The 19,382-nt window shown below is 29.8% G+C and overlaps 1 protein-coding gene across 6 annotated transcripts in view; it reads left to right on the forward strand.

Moving 5' to 3' along the window:
• Window positions 1-9,282, forward strand: part of LOC138187586 (octopamine receptor beta-2R) — a 190,735-nt gene extending 181,453 nt beyond the window's left edge. For 4 of the 6 annotated variants that reach the window (XM_069128528.1, XM_069128525.1, XM_069128529.1 and 1 more), the window contains one exon: window positions 5,396-9,282. Coding sequence is in view for 3 of the 6 variants with exons in the window: in XM_069128525.1 (XP_068984626.1) it covers window positions 5,396-5,486 (91 nt within the window). In the remaining 3 variants the exon portion in view is untranslated. The remainder of the gene's footprint in view (window positions 1-5,395) is intronic. The other 2 variants (XR_011175212.1, XR_011175213.1) reach the window with 2 other exon arrangements.
• The last annotated feature ends 10,100 nt before the right edge of the window (window positions 9,283-19,382 follow it).

Raw genomic sequence — 19,382 nt, forward strand, 5'->3', positions numbered from 1 at the left:
ATGATCCTAGGTTCAATAACGAATCCGCGGTCAACGGGATGATGGATGAACGTGCCCACAAAATCTAAGTCGGACTCTTTGTTAAAACGTGGAATATCCACCGAGCGTACAGACGCTAAGTAACTCGCTAATACGACCTCACGAGAGAATGACTTTCCGTCGCGATGATGCTGCAGAGGAAAACTATAATGGGGTGTATCTAAGGACACGAGATCCTTGGATTCGTCGAGGATAGCCTTCGTTCAGAAGGTGAGGGAAATTGGCGTTGCTGCTAATTGATCAATCTCCATATCGATGGTTAGAAAAAGATGCTAGCCGCCCTCGAGGGCAAGTTGGGAGACGTCGTTCGTTGAAAAATAGGTCTCCTCTATCTTCCCGTAGTTGGGACAAAGACTGTTTGTTTGAAGGACTTTAGGTAACTAGATCTTAGTTTTTATAACGGCCCCCGGGCTAGCTGATCATGCACTGTGGAGACGCATCGACATCTGGCAATCATCTTACTCGAAGAATAGAGTCTGCGTGTGGCGAGCCCAAGCTCATTATCACAAATCTCGAACGAATACAATCGTATCGAATGACGACAATTGTTTAATTACGCCTATGATAGAATCTAGATTACGGTGTTAAGGGATTTTCCCGAAGTTCCAAAGGGAAGGCTCCGATGTCCTTTCATCTCCGACAAGTATATATGTATCTACAGAGACTACAAAAAGTATTTGTAAACCATTATACATATATATTTACATATTATTTTTATATTAATTAATTAGCTCCAGTTATATTAAATTCTGTATTATTTAGTAGTACTTTTATATAACTACAAGAAATTGATACTGTGAAAATGAAATGTAGGATCTGCTAAAGAAATGCTTCATTAAAAAGCAAAGGCGTGCGCAAGTACTTTTTTATAGCCACTTTATAATGACTCTACACTTTTTAAATCACGTAAAAATGCAATTTTCTCTATTTATTAGGGATATACTAGTATCGGTTAAGTAGACTATCAGATTACTTTTATGGTCGACGACTAGCTGGCAAAAAAGGCCGATTAATCGGTCTTAAATTTTTAGTATATTTCTTGTAGTAATAATTTACTATATTTATTGATAACTTGATAAGTCATAGAAAGAAAAATACAATATTCTGTCTTTACTGGCATTAACATAATTTTTATATTTTTTAATACGTAGTGTACTTACTTATAGGCACATATTTATGTGTAGCATAATTATTACATACAAGATTAAAAATAATAATGAGTATTTATTGAAATAAATTAAATAAGTACCAATTAATTAGGTACTTTGATCATTATTTCTTAATTTTATCGTAACAAGAACTTTTTAAAACGAAGAAATAAGCCATAATAAAATAAATATAGTAAAGAATGTTCGAAACTTTTTTCTTTGGGTGCGCAACACTAAACAATCATAAACTTGACGAGTTTTGTAGTGTTATTTGAAAATAATCGGTAAAGACAAGTAGTCGGCCGACAAGCCAGTTTCTTGAAAGCTGATTATTCAATTAGTCGGTTAGTCGGCCAAAATGCTACTCGGTACATCTCTAGTATTCACATAATTATGAAATAAGACCAAGTTGTATAAACTAAAAATATTTCCAAATTATAATATATAATCTAAAATAGTAAAACGAAAGGAATATTGACTAAAATTGCTGTCTTCAAACAGAAAGTTTCTTTAATATAGACGGGCTACCCCGTTTGTAAGAAGAGCAGTCTCGTCGATGTCTTGCCCTTTTTTAACTATTCATCCGGATTATTTAGAGCTTGGAAATCACTACAGAAATCTTCAACACCGTTCAAGTTCCTGGCGCAAGGGGCCGCCATAAAATGGGGTGATTAGATGCGGCCAGGGAAGAAAGAGAAGGACATTACTTTTAATTTCGTGCGGTGAAAGTAGGACGAGTTGAGAACCGGATGCTCGACTTTTTCACACGAATGCGAGCGTAACTCAAGGAACGCGTACTTTTTCCTATCTAGCGCATCTCTCTAACCCTCTCCTAAAGTGAATTTTCTCGAAACAAGAAAAGGAAAAGAGAAACGAGGACAGCCTCGAGCTTTTTCGAGCACTAAAGGCTCGATTACGAAATTTTTGCTTGATATTTTAATAACCTTGAAATGAACGTACGATTTCAGCGTTGCATTTCTGTGTATTCTTCGAATTTTATTTTTCTGTTCTGTCCTTATTCTCGATGAAGCCTTTTTATCTATTCTTATTTTAAATTATATTTGTTCCAAACATACTATTAATAATTAATAGACTATAATTCATAGCGGATGTTTATACATTTACGGAGGATTTAAAGATAGAGAACTGTATAACATTTACATAATTTGTTATAATATTTGATGGATGAAACAAATTTTTCTATAGTTAACATTTCTTTTAACTGTATTCATGAAAATACGAATTTACATAAATATCCGCGGTTTAGTAATTAGGTTGTTTAAAACAATTTCGACCTACAGTTTAAAACAAGTGATGAAAGAAAAGAATACTTGTATAGAAATGGTTTTTCTTGTCCGGTTTCTTATCATCAATTTCATTTAATACCAATTCTGCTTTCTTGAATGAACTGGTTTTATTAAACGTTATGCAGATTGATATACTTCGTGTACTTAATGTATTTGAAAGTTTAAATTTCTAACTAAATTAGATCTAGTTTTATATAAATAAAATTTAATATATTCGTTCGATTTTTATTTCCATAAAAGTAATATTTACAAGTTTCTACGCAGTGCTAATGCTAAATTTGTTTAACACGTGTAATTTCTTTCGTCAAACCATTTTCAATACTGGCAACCTTGAAAATATCTTCTTAAAAATATGTTTGAAACTGAAACAGTAGATTTTTTTCATTCACGTTATATAATGATTTAGCATTTTGCATCAGTCGCGATACTACAGCAATGAATAGCCAATTCTAATTTAAATAGGTGTTAATGGAATCATAATCAAAAAGATAGATTATTATTTACAAATTGACATTATTGAATAGTATTAAATACTGTTAAGATAACTGAATTAAAATAGGTGCTTCGGTGTAAAATTAATGAAACGATATTAATGATAAAATATTTACGGCTAATACTTCATTATGTTCTAACGGCCACTTAAAATTCGACTGTAAAACAATTGCAGTATAAAATAAATTATTCGGGAGCTGCGCGTAATGCGAACACATATCAGCAATTTGCATTGGCGGAAGTAGATCGCGTTTGAGTTCAACATTGTTAGAATTGTAAAATCTTCCTTCTAACTAAATTGTATCTTCTTTTAACATTATGATATAAAGAAAGTAATAATTATAAAAGTACTAGATGTTATATAAATGAATCGATTAGAAGTTAATACAATCTCTAACTATATTTGATTAAATTTAATTTAGAGTTAGTAATTAAAGACATAACGATCGGTAATGTAAATAAAGAACAAATAGGACGATTGGAATATTACCAAACCTATCATTCTATCACTCAATGTTACTACATAGATATACGTATAATCAGGACAAATTAAGTTAGATAGAATCAAGTTAATATAATGAAACATATTCGTATATATAAAAAGACAACAAATGATAATTTTTATAATTTACACTAATTTAAAGCATTAATGCTGTGATGCGATTAATTTATGAAAGAAGAAATTTAACTTAATTGAGATATTGATTAGTTTATTGATTAGATTAAAAAGTTCTTTGCATTTAAAGAGACGTTTCACAGAACATTTCCACTATTTACATAATTACGTTAATTGATTCTGATACAATTTGAATGATATTGATAATTTTATCACTAAATCATAATATCAAAGAAAAATATCAAAATATAGTGGAAGTACATGCATATCAGATATAATCAATCAAAATTTCAGTTTTCTACTTTTTGTGTTTGCAAGTCAATTACAAGAAGTGACGAAGATAATTCAATTAAGGTCCAAGTAACGTGATCCAAGTAACGTGATCCAAGTACACCAGTGTGCATATCATATTTAACAGGATTCATATACGTTTGTTTTATCTTTTTGTATAACATGTGCATAATTGGTATGCTATTCAAATTTGTAAATGAAATCATACAGCCAAATTTAAATAACAAACATTACTATAACATCTATATTTATACATATATTATATTTGTATATTACATATATTTAATATTTATATCTTATGTACATTATAGGAATAGTTTCTTAATATTGTAATGAAAGTATAAATACATAATGCAATTAGCATTATCAATTTATATACCTAGTTGACAATAATGATAGATCATAATAATAATTGAATTCGGATAATGCATTGATATTGATAATTTTGAAGATGCAAAAATTACAGAGCGAAAGCAATGTGATATATGCATGTATGTGTATGTATGTTGTAATAACTTACAATATTTTCCTCCTTTTAGAATAACATGTTTTCTTTTCTTTGCAAATGTTTCTATATGCGCATAAAAGTTCCAGCTCTCAAAAATGTATTTTAGAAAAGAATATCATTTTTCTTCAAAATATTTGTACAATATTCTCTTATGAGATTAAAGAATAGTTAATATAAAATGGAACTTCTAGATATAGTTAATAATATATGAAGACGACAGGTAAAATGTATTATATAATTTTCCTTGTGGAAATTTCCTAATTTTTATGTTATTTGGTGGTTGAATGAAGTGCTTTATTACAGTAGTATTTCATCTATTTGAACTTGTCGGGAAACAAACAACTTATATAATTGGAATTTATACAATAGGAGCTCACCAATTTTGCCGACTACCTAATATTTTGCCGTCACATAATAGGGGCTCATATTCAAATAACTAATTTCAGCTAGTAAAAATTCAGTTAATCAAGCATTAACTAAAATTCCAACAAATGAAGTACTATTGTATGATATAATTAAAAAAGAGAACAGTCATTTAGGCCTGAAGATATAAAATTAAACGATAAATCTACGAAGTTTCGTATACAATATTATGGAAAACTGTCAACAAATAAGAAAGAATTTATGCAGTAATTTACAGGCTAATAATATTAATAGTTCATAGATTTCTGTTGTATGAAGTATTAGCTACAATTTGATAATTTTACGTAAAATTTATCTACTAAGTTAGTTCAATTATGTAAGAGGAAAACTGAGATTGGTTAATAACTCCTATATAAAAAGCGAAAAATGTAACATTTTCCCCTGTGGTCTTCATATAAATTTAGTCTATGTCACAAAGAAACAAAAAGAACAACTAAAAATCCTCTTGATTCCGTCAACCCAAAATCCTAAACAATAATACTTGCAAACAAACTATCCCAAACCTGGAACCGCATGAACATCGTCGAAGCGAACAAAACGTATTGGTGCCACTGTCTTTTTTTGCTTGCAGGTACGACGACCGCACTAAGAGCATATACTCGGAGACGTACATAAAGCACATCGACCGACGAAGATCGAGCGAGTACGGTAGCAGCCTCTGAGAGGAGAGCGAGTTTATACTGTGAACTGCATCCGTAATGGAAAATAAAAAGAAGAAAACAAAAAGACACGCATAGATACGTACACACTCACCTAATTATACATCCGCATTGTCGCCTACACATGCAGCAAATAAAACGACGCGTATAATCGTCGACTATATACGTAACGTGTAGCCTGCATCGAGAGATTCTTCTCCATCTTGCCAACAATTCACGGAAGACGAATCTCATCAAGTAACTCGCGTTTTTAAACATATTTGGCTACCTCGCGTGCTTACGGTTTCAACACAGTGCTCGTATATTAAATTATGTGCATTTTGGATTGCTTGGTAATGGATAAAAGACTTTTCAAAGGTTTGCTTTAAGCCCGGTGCACGCATGTTTATTCAGTCAGTTGAAGAAACATTCAAAGATATATTCACAAAAGAGACATTTGTATGTAATAAATCTGGCAAGGATTATGGGAATGGATGATCAAAAACGTGAATCAAACACGGTCAATCAGCAATTAGCAATGGTGCGTATACACCGCCGGCCATAAGTATTAAGACATCAACTGATATTTAGTACAAATTCTATACTTCTCATTGCTTTTATTTTCTAAATATTTTGTTATAGATCTCTTATTTTATTCATATTATGTGTGTCCTCTAATATAAAGTAGAATAATATTTGATAGAGCTTTTCAATAGATATAATGACATAGGTGTCCTATATATAGTAATTAATATTATTATAACTGATATTTGTGGCTGGCAGTATATATTATCATTTTTAAACCTTAGAGTTTCCTACGAAACTATTTATTGAAACGTGAACATATTAATATTTTAGCCACATCTTAGGTTCCATTATTTTCTAATTTACCTCAAAATTTGTTATATATGAGACTATGTCGAAGCCATGCAGAAAATAGTAGCCAGTTCCTTCGGAAGAGTCACAATAACACAGATACCGTTTGAAACATCGAAACCTCAAAACTTCCTAAAAAAGTAATGATAGAGGAAGAAACTAAATTCAAATATTTATTCACGCCAGAAAGGAGACATTACTATACAAGACGGCTGAAGAAACCGGTAGCACGCGTGGCCAGAGAACACAGAGACACGAAGATCATATACCATCGCGAAACGATCACAGAGATGCACACTGAGGGCATATAGACGCGCATGAAACGCGTAGGTCACATCGCATTGCCAATACTATCGATACTATTGTACTTTTAAGCGACATTCTCGCGAAAAGAAAGGCACGCGTTTCACGCTGGAATCGATCGATCGATGGATCAGGGAACGATCTTGGAGAAACTTACAAGAAACCATGTTTTGAAAGACATGCAAGATAGAAAGAACGAAGATTTTCTTCAAAAAGATGTCTTGTCGATTCGTTAAGCTCCTCAAGACACCTTCGCCTAATTTTTTTTTTCAATTCTTAACAAAATCTGTGTCGTATTGGGTGGCCAAGTGTGCTGTTCGATTCGTGGATAACTCGAGTTCCACTTGAAATCGTTTATCAATAAGATTGAAGAAGTTACAAGAAAGATAAACTATAAAGGAATTATCGAAGCTTCGAAGCAAGTAAATGTTTATTAATGTAATGGATTTGATTGGCAGCTCGAGAGTTAATATGTAATATATTTAGATAACCAATGAAGTCGACTACGCGGTTTTATAATCATTTATTCGAAGGCAAAGTGAATAGAATCGTTTTTAATAGTGAGAGCTCGCTGTGCCTGATGTTAGGCGGTCGATAATGAGATTCAAGGTTCGATGTTAAGTAATAGTCGACTTTAGTGTCGTTTCTGACCTATATTCGAAGAAAAGACAAAAGAAATGAACAGTGCAGTCTTTCTTATTTTTAATGCAATTAGTATTATTGCTCACCGATGATGTTATTACATGACACGTTGCATGACATGATCCCGACGTTTCAACGGTATTGCGTATTTTCTTTTTCCTAAAAGAAAATTATAATGTGATATATAATTCCAAAGTGATCGTCGTTATTGTTATCGTTATTGTTTGATTAGTGCTATTCATCATCGAAAAGCTATTTATTTTGTTGTTTACGCTTTGGAAAAGCGCCGTATTTTAAAATCGTTGGTAGTAGATGATCGAGATAATGTTGGTAACCGATAACATCGGGAAAATTGTTTTTTAATTCTTTTCTGTATTTTATTGTATGTTTTATCGTTCATTGTTGTTATGTAATTTTATGTAGAGAATTTATAACATGTTGCGAAGATTTTTATAGATTTTGTGATATTTTTATTTTTTCTTCATTTTATAGTTGAAATATGTCTTCCTTCGAAGAAAGTATAGTGGCTGCTTTTAAAATTAAAATGCAATACAGAAATAATTATAGCTCGTTAAACTTTCCCTTCGATTATTTATTTAATCTTATTCGAAAAAAATATTGACTTGTTTAATCATGTGTATATTGGACTTAACAATCAAATTTCTGCAATAGCATCTGTATAATCAGACCATGAATGCAATTCGTTTTAATATTAGTTTAAATAACGAATATTTATGTACAAAAAATATATATTTTTTATCGTCACAAATTTTATTTGAATATTAAGTGTTATGTAGATAATTAATTAGATGATGTGATTATAGTCTTTATTTTTCTGTCAGGAGTATTTATTTATTTTTCTTGTACGGTTAATAATATTTGTTTAGCTCCTAGTCATCTAAAAAATAGCAACAGCACAATTTTACAATTATATTAAACTATCAAAATATTCACACATTCAAAAATAATAAAATTTCCATTCGGCGAATCTAACGATTTATGTTTCAAGACGTTTAGGGTAAAACATGAATAGGATTTAAAAGATTAGTAATAATAATAAACATATGACCATCTATTGGTAAATCAAAGCAGCGAAATCCTATAAACGTTTAATAAAACTAAATATTTAATAAAAGGCAAACAAATTACGCTTTATCCAGAATAAATTCACCAATAACATAATATCATTTCAATTCGTACATTTCGATATTATAAAACATTAATATTTAACTCTCTGTGATCAATATTTCCTGTTAATTTTAAAAGAACAAGAGTTTATAAATATCTAAATAAATCAAATCGTTATGTCATAAACATTCGAATCTTAATCAAATTTTCGTTTCTCGAAATTTTCGAGAAGAATGGCCCAACTTTTACGCAGGACGTAAAACGAGTCACAAATCTATTAAAAAGCCATTCCCTGTTGTGGACTGAATAATTCACACTGCAAATTAGCGAAGGCACCCTGAAAACCCCGCGCGAAATTCTGCATCTACGTCATTTCGATGTTCCGAAAAACAGTTTGAATAAGGAATCTTGAACGATTAAATTGATAGTAAAGTGTGCCATTTAATCGATAGAAAAAGGTCGATTTGAAATTATCGAAAGCTCGTACTAACATAATCAAAGGAGTTTTTAGAAATAAAGATAAAGTCGAGAGATATTGTACAATGCAATAACTTTTTTTATTAGAGTATGATTAGGTAAGATTTCATTATATTTTAATTCGTCGATGTGCGTGTCCTGTAGTTGTTAATTAATATTAACTCATTGTCAGTGGAATATTTCGTTTAATTTATGCTTCGTTAATAGTCACGTCGATTGATCAGCAATAAATCAAAGTCTGATAATCTTATCTATGATATTGTATGACTTTTTTGTCTTTTGTCTCTTCTAATGTTTCTTCCTTTTTTTTTAATTTTGATTCATCGTTTCTCTGTGATAGAATTCGCGTATTAACGTCGGCTGTAAATAATTTGTAAATATATGTACGTCGTTTCAGTAAAAAAGTTTTTCTCTCAATAAACGACTAGTGTTTAGTTTGTAAAAAAGATGAGCTACGTGTCAACAATTGCATATGTAAAATAAACCAGCGATGAATAATGTGTGGGAAGAAAATTCTGTATCTAATATTAATTCGCGAATTTAGTACGTTGAGATGCGTTTTCGTTTATTTTTTGTTATGGAGTTAATGCTCCAGATATGATTATTTCTCAATTGTAAGATCGCGAGATAATTTAATTTTATTTCATGTATGAATTTATAATAAGTTGTCGCTTTTTTATAATGTTTCATTGTATTTAGAAAACTTTGTTACATTGCTTCTTGTTAGTTTTGTTAATCTTGGAAACAATTAAAGTTAATAAAAAGAAGCAGGAAAATTTGCGTCATGAACGAAGTTTCAATTTGTTTTATTAAGTACTTTTAATTTGATAATCTACATGCTCATGTTGCATTTTTTGTAAATTTTGATGACCATTTGTTTCTAAAATATCTGCAAGGTTTAATATTAAAGAGAAATTTGCTGCATACCTATGCATACATATCTCACATGTACGTGAAATCATTTTTAGTGAAGAAAAGAACCTTTTTATAGTTTCATATTCATTTTTTGTATTAGCCTGCCAGAAATAAAACTTGATTATATTTCAACTGTCAAATATTGTTTTTCTTCTTTTTATTAAAGTAATATACTATGTATGTTACGAACTAATCTAAATAAGATAATATTAATATTACAAGTAATATAATTAAATTTAATCCTTTTTAATTAATTTCAATTCGTAACAAAAATATGCCAACGCGCATCATATATTTTATGATAAAAATATAAAGTTTAAATGAATGAAATGTTGACAATTTTAATGATATACAGCTCATTATTAAAATAAATTAACTAAAAAGAAAATATTTGTTCATAAGGATTTGAACAATTTTAATTAATCATTAAATTAATAAATAAAATAAACATTGTGTTATTATTTCTGTTATAATCAGAATACAGTTCTTTTATTCGACAATGTTAATAGCAATCTTTATTCCGTAAAAATTGCAGGAGTTTAATCAATTATCGGTTCTACTTCTATGAAGAATTAAGATCGCAGTTGAATGAGACACACAGATATTTAAGAGTAATATGAAACAGAATATAAAAATAGCCTTACTTCCATAAAATAAAAAAGCGATTTGGAGAACGCCTCACAAATATGTATTAATTAATGATTAACTCCCTTATTAGTGAAATTTATAAAAAGAGAGAGATTGTCTCAATACAATCATTTAAATGTTTAATTAATTACCTATTTATCCATCTCCATTTTCGTAAAAGACTCGTGAGATAAAGGAAACGAAAAGGATTAAAAAACATTATACAATTTTTTTACTTCTTTAAAACCTGCTAAAAAATTATTTAATTCGCAGTAATAAAATACACGACGAATCTAATTTCTCAAAGAAATAAATTTTTTGGTAACTTGATTATTATTGTTCCTTTTTTAATCATAAATTTGACATAAACAAAATTTTATTAAAAATTTTGATATAGTTTGTTACTCAAGTCTTGGTGGTTTATATTCTTTTATTTATGATAATAAAACACACGACAAATGTAACTTTTTTTAGCATTCTCCTTTCTAACAATTCTTGCAAGCATTCATATTTTTCATCAATTAAAATACAAGAATTTTTATTTATAAATTTGGTATAATAAAACGCCTGGTTATTTAAAATTTTAATATAATTTGTTTCTCTTATTTTTAAAACCTTTCTCCTGAAATTTATTTTTGCTTGAAATCGTGGTGCGTATAATAAGCTTACAGCGATTCCTTGTTTAATACATATTAATGAAACGGGTGACAAAAAAAGGGGAACCCTTACGGATCAAACAATCAAGTTCGCTGACTGGCCTCATAAACGAATAGACGCAATGCGACGTCGTCTTTTATGAGCTCTTTACGACTGTATATTGCACATTTTATACTAGTTATTGGACAAAATTTACACTGTAGTATTTCATATGATTACTGATTGACCGGAAAGAAAGAAAAGATTTGCAAGTCGTGTTTGTTGAATATTTGAATCGAAACTATTTTGGTCTGAAATTAACGACTAACCAGTTGAAGTGTGATTTCGTGTATATAAAACAAATATATCTATGTTTTTGAATTATTCATATATCTCTCTGTTCATTAATTGGTTTTCAGTTTTACAGATTTGAAAACTTCTTTCGAATTTTACTTAATTTCAAACGAAATAACTGATATTCTTTAAACGGTAAAGTCTTAATTTTCCATTTACTTTCTGTTATATCATAATTTTTCCGATATATTATATATCTTTTTTTAAATTAAGTAAAGATTTGTTTAGAACGACTGAATGTTTGAGAAAAATTAATCTAAAGTTTTCAGTACCTGATATATGATATATGATTTTATGAAAAAATTATTTTTAAAATTTGTAATTCTATTTCAAAATTTTAGTTCTATGATAATTTTTCCAATTTTTATAATCGAAAGGACAACGAATGTATACTTGCAAGTTTTTATCAATTCCCTTTAGTTTGACATTTTAATTAAAAAAGCTCGAAAAATTAGTCGAAATAAATGTTATTGAATTTAAAAAGAGTTGTATATATTCGACAAAACATAATTTGTCAACTTTTTAATTTAATTTCGATTTACTTTAATTTCTTTTCACTCTCACCTTAATTTTTTCAACTTTTTAAGGCCAAAGAAAGTTTAGAATATATAGAATAGAATATATATGTGATACTTGTAAGTTACATATGTTAATCGCTTTAGTTTAACATTTTAATCTAAAAAAATATCGAATATTTTAGACTTGAAAAAATTCTCTCGAAAGTCTGTCCAAAAAGAAATATAGAACTCGATGAACGATAATTTTCTAATTTTCTAATTTAATTTCGAAATTGTAATTCCTTAGCAATTTTTAAGGCCAAATTCACCGTTTAACATAACTAAAAGGCTACACAAGAAATACTTCAACTACCTTCTCCGATCTATTGCTACTGTAACTCAAAAGTAAAGTGAAAAGTAAAAACTGTAAAGTTGCACCTAATGTACACATACTTCATATTGGTGAAACATGTACGTGATATAAATATACTCACTGCTATAACAATTTACCGAATGTCCCTTCTAGACAAACTGAAAATCCTCGGAGTTAGTAAAAAGATCTAATAAAACAACGTAAACGACCAAAAATAGATTCGTTACAATACGTATATGCCAAAGAATTTACTATGTTTTCGTGAATAAACTATTTTTAGCAACTACTTTGCACAAAATCTTCCATTAGAGAAAACTGTTGACAAAGTTCAATTGTCAAATAGAAAACTATGGTTCACAACATTAAAATACATTAGTAGACTGCGGATGTTTATACAATATTTATGGCAAATGTGTAAGTGAAAAACTGCATGTAATACACATAACATGCAAACATACACAGGATATCCAGTAATTAAAGGCATAACCGAGAAAAAGATGATTCGTCATAAGAAAATAAGTAAGAAAATGAAGAATTGAAAAGAGAATGAAGAAAAAGAAGTTTCTGTCTATGAGGCTTTAGTTTCGAGAAAAGCCATTTTGAAAATCTGCCATTAAGTACACGTGTATTTCAAACATGTATATAATTCCTAAAATATTAATAAATTATTTATATTTATAGATACAAAAGTAACGAAAAAGTTACTTAATTTTAACCATTGCAAAATTAATCAAAAGTCCTAGTTATCTATACAAAAAAATAGAAATATACACTTTCCGCAAAGAAAAAGTTAAACAAAGAACTAACCTCAAACTTTAAAGAAATTAATAGATGCACCAATAATTTATTTCCTCCAACCTAACCTCAAAGAACCATATTTTTAATACTTAAACATAAAATCAAAATACAAGTACAGATGTCGTTTGATTAGTACAGAATGAGTCATCACCTTAATGCTGATTATTACAGGCGACGGTAGTATAAGTACAAAGTTGAAAAGATGATTAGATAATGATTAAAAAAAGGAATGCGAGTCTGACTGGTTATTTCTGATAGACTTAATACAATTATAAAGATAAGCATGCTTATTGACCGAAAGTGTCACAGTGTCACATACACAAATAAGACACAGAACGAGGCATTGTTCGAATAAACCTTTATCTAGATAATTATTCGAGTAAATAATAAATTAATAATTAATTAATTAATTAAATGATTCGAAACTTTTATTCGCGAATATGTTATTCTTCGCTATTTGCTATTAAAGCTTGCTAATTGTTATTTATTATCCGTATATTTATCTGTAAATAGCGCAAATATTTATGTTTACACGCTTTTGTTTGCATTGGTTTGCTAAAGATTGATTACAAATTTAATAATTATGTTCAGCGAGTTATCTTTATTCGCTCCACGGATACAAATAAATCGTAGTATTGGTGAAGACGAATAAATTCTGTGAATGAATACAATTATTCATGATTCGCGAGTAATGATCACGTTGTTTTTCTTTATTTGCTTTTCGCTATTCGAATAAATTTTGACTTTTTTTGCGTGGCTAGAAAATTTCTTAAGTTTGAGGAAACTAAGTATGAATTTTTATTAATATGTGTGATTTCTCGTTTCAATTTTATGCTAAAAATAGCTTCAAAACATTAAAAGTTTTTTTTCGATCGAAATAAAAGCGAAATTGAAACATAGAAGGTTCAAGAATCGTAGCTGAATTAATCATTTTTCCAGCTCTTCACGGTTCATTATATAGACGCAACATACACTACAGTTGACATTCGTATTCACTGATTCTTGCATAAACGGCGACTATAGGCATCGTTAGGAATGGGAGGATTAAATTAATCAGAACTCGATCGGTCCACGAATATTTCTAAAAAATCAGAAAGAAAGAAATCATCAAGTTACATGAATTGAACATAATTTTCTTTTACGATCATAAGATAGGAAAGATTAAACGGATCGATAAGCGCAACAAGCCCCCAATACAGATAATTCTAAGTGTTAATTAGAACCATCAGTCGGATCTAGGCGACGAGGACTGGTGCGGGCGAAATTCAATTGCTGAAGAGCTGAGAAAAAAAGAAACAAGTACGCTTCAATTCTTCAGAAACCCGACCGGCAGATTGCGTAAAGCGTGAAGTAATATCTTGATAGAGTAAATTGACGAAGGCGTGGATTAATTTCGCCGTACGTACATCTGCGTTCGTCGAATTCAAGTTTTCTCTTTCCGGTTTCTACGTAGGTGTAACAATGCGAGTGTTGATGGGAATGTGATTACGTTAGTAGAATCGCGGTTGCGGTGGAAGGAAAGTAATTTGGTGATTGATTAATCTTTGGAACCTCAATAGAATAGAGTATTCTTTATTTCGTGCCTGAATTTATTTGAAAAATGAAAAGGGGACCGTAGAGATTTTATTGAATTATTTATCATGAGATTGAACGAACGAACTTTATAAAATTCTTTTATTTTTTCTCGTGCTTCTCGAAATTTGATTTAACAAATAGAGAATTTTTTAACTGTAAAATTAAGTGGACCAATTTTGTGGAATTTTTCTATTTCTTTCGTTTCTCTGAATGTAAAATTGGCTCAATGAGCTTCATAGAATTTTCCTGTTTTCTGTTGTATCTTTATAAACGTGCAGATACCAAATATGGATTTAGTTTGACAACTGGGAAACTGTTTGATGAGCAAGTTTTATGAATTTTTTCTTTTTTTTCTCGTACTCTTCTAAATGTTCTTTAGCAAAGAGGGCATTGAACTATAAAATTTAATGAATGAGCTGAATGAAACTTTTTTAATTTTTCTCGTGCTTTTTTAAATGGACACAAGATTAAAACAGATTTTACTCGGCATACTTCTGTAGAATTCAATAAACGAATAGTATGAAATTTCCTTATCTTTTTGTATTTTTTCATAAATTTGTACTTTGAAAGAGGAGAAAGACAAACAAAATTATACTAGAAAATGTATTTTAGTATTTTGTAGGGTCTTTCCAATACCCCATTTCGTGGGTTGAATTCCAAACATGTGAAATATCAAATAATAGAGATTTATTTATTTAACGCACAAATTAAAAAATCCGTCAAAATAAGTTTTAAATTTTTTTATTTTTTCAATTACTGAAAGTAGACAAGTAATTTTGACACAATTAGCGCCGTTTTTTATTGAAATGGAAATATTATTATATACTATATCATCTATTTATTATATATTTCGATTCATATTGTAGGTCGATAGTTTTAGCATTAATAATTATTATAAATTTACAAAAGTGGGAAATCAACATTTCAAACAAAACGTGGTTAAATATGTAAATATTGATAACTACAAACTTCGTCAAAGCTGGAAAGAAACATTTAAAGAACTGAACCTAAATATAGGGACAAAGATTCTTGTTTTATATTTTTCAAATCTAATTACGCTTAACTAAATTAAGTTGATAAATTTTTGTAGTTCATAAAAAATAAAGGTATTAAATAAACTATTTTTTACACGTTGGTTGCCAAGTTACTAAATTTATTAGAATGATTAATATAAGATAAACTTCATGGATTAACGAATTTTCTAAGATGTGACTGACTTAGATAGATAACATTGTCAGAAAAAAGTGCGCAAGGGCAATATAATATTTTGCAAAAATTAAATGTTATGGCGTAGTATATTTCGATGTATCGCAACTCCCAGGGTAAAATACATAGATATATAAAATTTGCGTGGAAACCAACGTGTTAAAAGATGAAGCAAAACTGAAAATAAGAGAGCGAGTTACCAACTTCCACCGTAGCTATCATTAAAGTAATACATGTATATAGCAACCATTTTCTCGTTCACGCTGAATCTTCATGATTCAGAACGATGAGCAAGCAATAATAAGCGATAATTGTGTGTGATTGTGAAATAAAATGAAATAAAATGTTTCGAATCGTCGCGAGGTAATCGTTCATAATTGTTCCTTCGTATGGTAAGAGTGCGACAAATCGTAAAAAGAGAGAAGAGAATAGAATGCTTCGCGAATACAACAGACTTTTCACTGATATACAAAAGGTGAGTACGGTATCGCGAAAAAGAAATGCAGAGACAGGCTGTAATTCTTTTTGTTTTAATTTTTTTCCCCTTGGGGCAGTCGACCAGATTTCGAAATCTAAAACATACTTCCTAGTATAGGTATTTTAAATGTGTCACAATAAATACATTGTACGAGACGAGAAAGTTACAAGATGGTGACTAAAAGTTTTGTAATGATGGAGAGACGAGTCACGGGTCGAGAAGAATGAAGTTTTATCACCACTAAATTTATACAGAATTAAAGTTCAAGGGGATCATAGGAAAGTGTCATTTAATTTATGCTATTTAATGAATTTACTTCGTGTTGAGACCAATAAGTGTTAATTCGTTACGATATGTGGCGTTGAAAAATTGGCAAGTGATTGCCTGGATAAATTTTAAATTATAAAATTATATAAATTTTTAAAAAATTTATTTAAAATATTTCTTACCAACGATTTCTGTAGAATCTTCCAATTATCTTCTTTTTCTGTGCTAAAGAAAGATAACTTTTAATTGGACCTTTAACTTTCTGCAATTAAAATGTTTCTTTCGCACACCGATGACTATACGTTTTTTAATTTGAAACCTAGAAACTTTTGAATTGTTACTGAGGTATATAAATTGTTTAATGCAGATGTACTTATACAAATGAAGGAGTATTAAAACTCAAAGAAAGGATACATGTGGGTATTTTTGAGTCATATAGTGTTATGAAGGAGTTAGTTTAGTAAAGAATTATTGTTGCATTTTTTTATATGGCCCATAAAATTGTTTGATAGCATGCTCTCAAACATATTGTAAAATTCTTAGTTGTGCAAATATTTACTGTATGTATAATGTTTAGTGTTGTGATACATTATTTCGAACATTTTTCTGCTGTTTCTTTCCCTTTTATGTTACGTGGATATTCATACTACATACCATTGAAGATAATTCTTCTTGACATGTGACATAATTAGAGAGTACGCACATCAAACTGCAGAAATTGCAAGCTCTCAATACAAAAATCATTCGTTCTCATATAAATTCTTATCGAAATAAATTACGCTGATATTTTGGACGTTATTACGCTAGATATTTAATACGAAAAGCATAACAAATAAATAAATCTTATTTTGATGTCAAAATTCAACATTCCATAATTTCTTACCAATTCAAACACTCATAATTATTTTAAATATTATCTGACACCAAATTTTAAATAAAATATTTGTTACTCATCGGAATTCTATAATTTCCTTTAAAAAATTCGTAATTTTGAAATCTTGCAGTTTCTCTATATTTAAAAAATCGCGTGCTTTCGCCCATACTGCGTGAAAAAAGCGATTGAAATGATAATAGGAGGAAAGAAATTTAGATGTAATCGTACGAAATACATACTATAGACAATCAAACGTGCGTCACAAAACAAAAAAAGCATGATCATGTGACGTGCGATTTTCACATCGCGGAATTTCGCCTGCATCGCGTCGTTCAATTTCGTGTGTACAAGCGTCAACGTGCTACGTTTACGATATAAAGATAATAATGATAATTGTAACGATAATTGATAATAATAGCCGTAACGATCAATGAATATTATCGCAATAAAACGAGGACTAAATCAATGATAAGAAAGGACGAAGATAATATAAAAAATAAAAAACATGTGAATGTCTTGTATGTAAATAGTAAGTGTATAAATTGTCATTGTATAGCGATCACGGTATTGTAGCTGGATATACGATTGTATTTTAAATGTCCATTACTTCTTTTTGTTATAACATATTTAAATGAAGATCAGTCGAAATAAAAATTGTTTTTTCGAAATCTACTAGATTGCGATTTTTATCGTATATAGTGAAACGAATGGTTGAACGAATTTCAGTTTTTCGGAATACAGGTACGTACATATATAAAATTCCAGTGAGCTGTGAAGAGAGAACTTATGTGTTTTTAAAAATATAGGGGCATATAAAATTGCAAATACTATTAGATGGAAGTTATTGCAGCATTTCAACGTTTATGATTACTGGATAGTAAGTTTTGGTTTAAATACGGATATTACTTTAAAAAACTATGCCAGAAGGATCGGGATTCCTCAGAAGAAAGAAAACAAGCAAAGAAACTTTAGGAATAGTCTAATCGAAAAATGTTATAATAAGATAGACTTTCGCGTCGCGTGCCAGTCGAAGACCGCCGCTTTTTCCCGTTGGCCGCACGATCGCGCACGCGATCATATAAACAGGTCTCAACGCTCATATACCGAAGCCTAGGGAAAATCACCTCAAGATTGAGTCGGGAAAAATCAACATGGGAAACAAGATCCTCGTTTCCCATGTGCGTGACGTACTACGAATATCTCCCACAGAGACAGAGACACTCCACTCATCTCTTTCTGTCTCACAAGAACGCGAACTTTGTTGTCTTCCATGTTGATCTCTTACGATTAGTTACGACTCAATTTTTGGACGTTTTTTCCCAGAGATTTGTTTAACTGATCGTCATCGCAGACACAGTCACGATTTAACCGTTACTGTTGGTTCAGATTTATAGACTCATTAAATTTCTTTTTCTGAAATAAATGTAAATCTTGCATTATCTTATCTTATTATCGTTTTCTCGCGCATTTCTTAATTTTGTATTTACAGTAGGCGAAACGATTATTGATTTTGGAATTGTTAGAAACTTTATATGTTCGTAAAACTGTAGAAATAATAAGGCATTGTATTAACACATTTCGGATATCTGATTAAATGATCAAAACCTACTCATATTCGATTCGAACAGTAAAACTATCTTAAAAATTTATTACAATTCTTGTGAGTGAAAATTCTAGAAAGTGAACTTTTATGTGTGCACTGTACATACATATATGTATATCATTCCCTACATTAATTCCTCCTTATGTACATTTGTATATCACTTCCTATCGTTTCTTATTTTATATATAGAATGATATTTCTTCAAATGATTTGTTATTTTTCCACAAAGAGTCACATGTCCGCTTTTACATGTTATTCGGCCGAATCCTGTATATTTACATGCATATTACA

Source organism: Bombus flavifrons, chromosome 15 (assembly GCF_040668555.2).
Source record: "Bombus flavifrons isolate JBK064 chromosome 15, iyBomFlav1_principal, whole genome shotgun sequence".
Lineage (NCBI taxonomy): Eukaryota > Metazoa > Arthropoda > Insecta > Hymenoptera > Apidae > Bombus > Bombus flavifrons.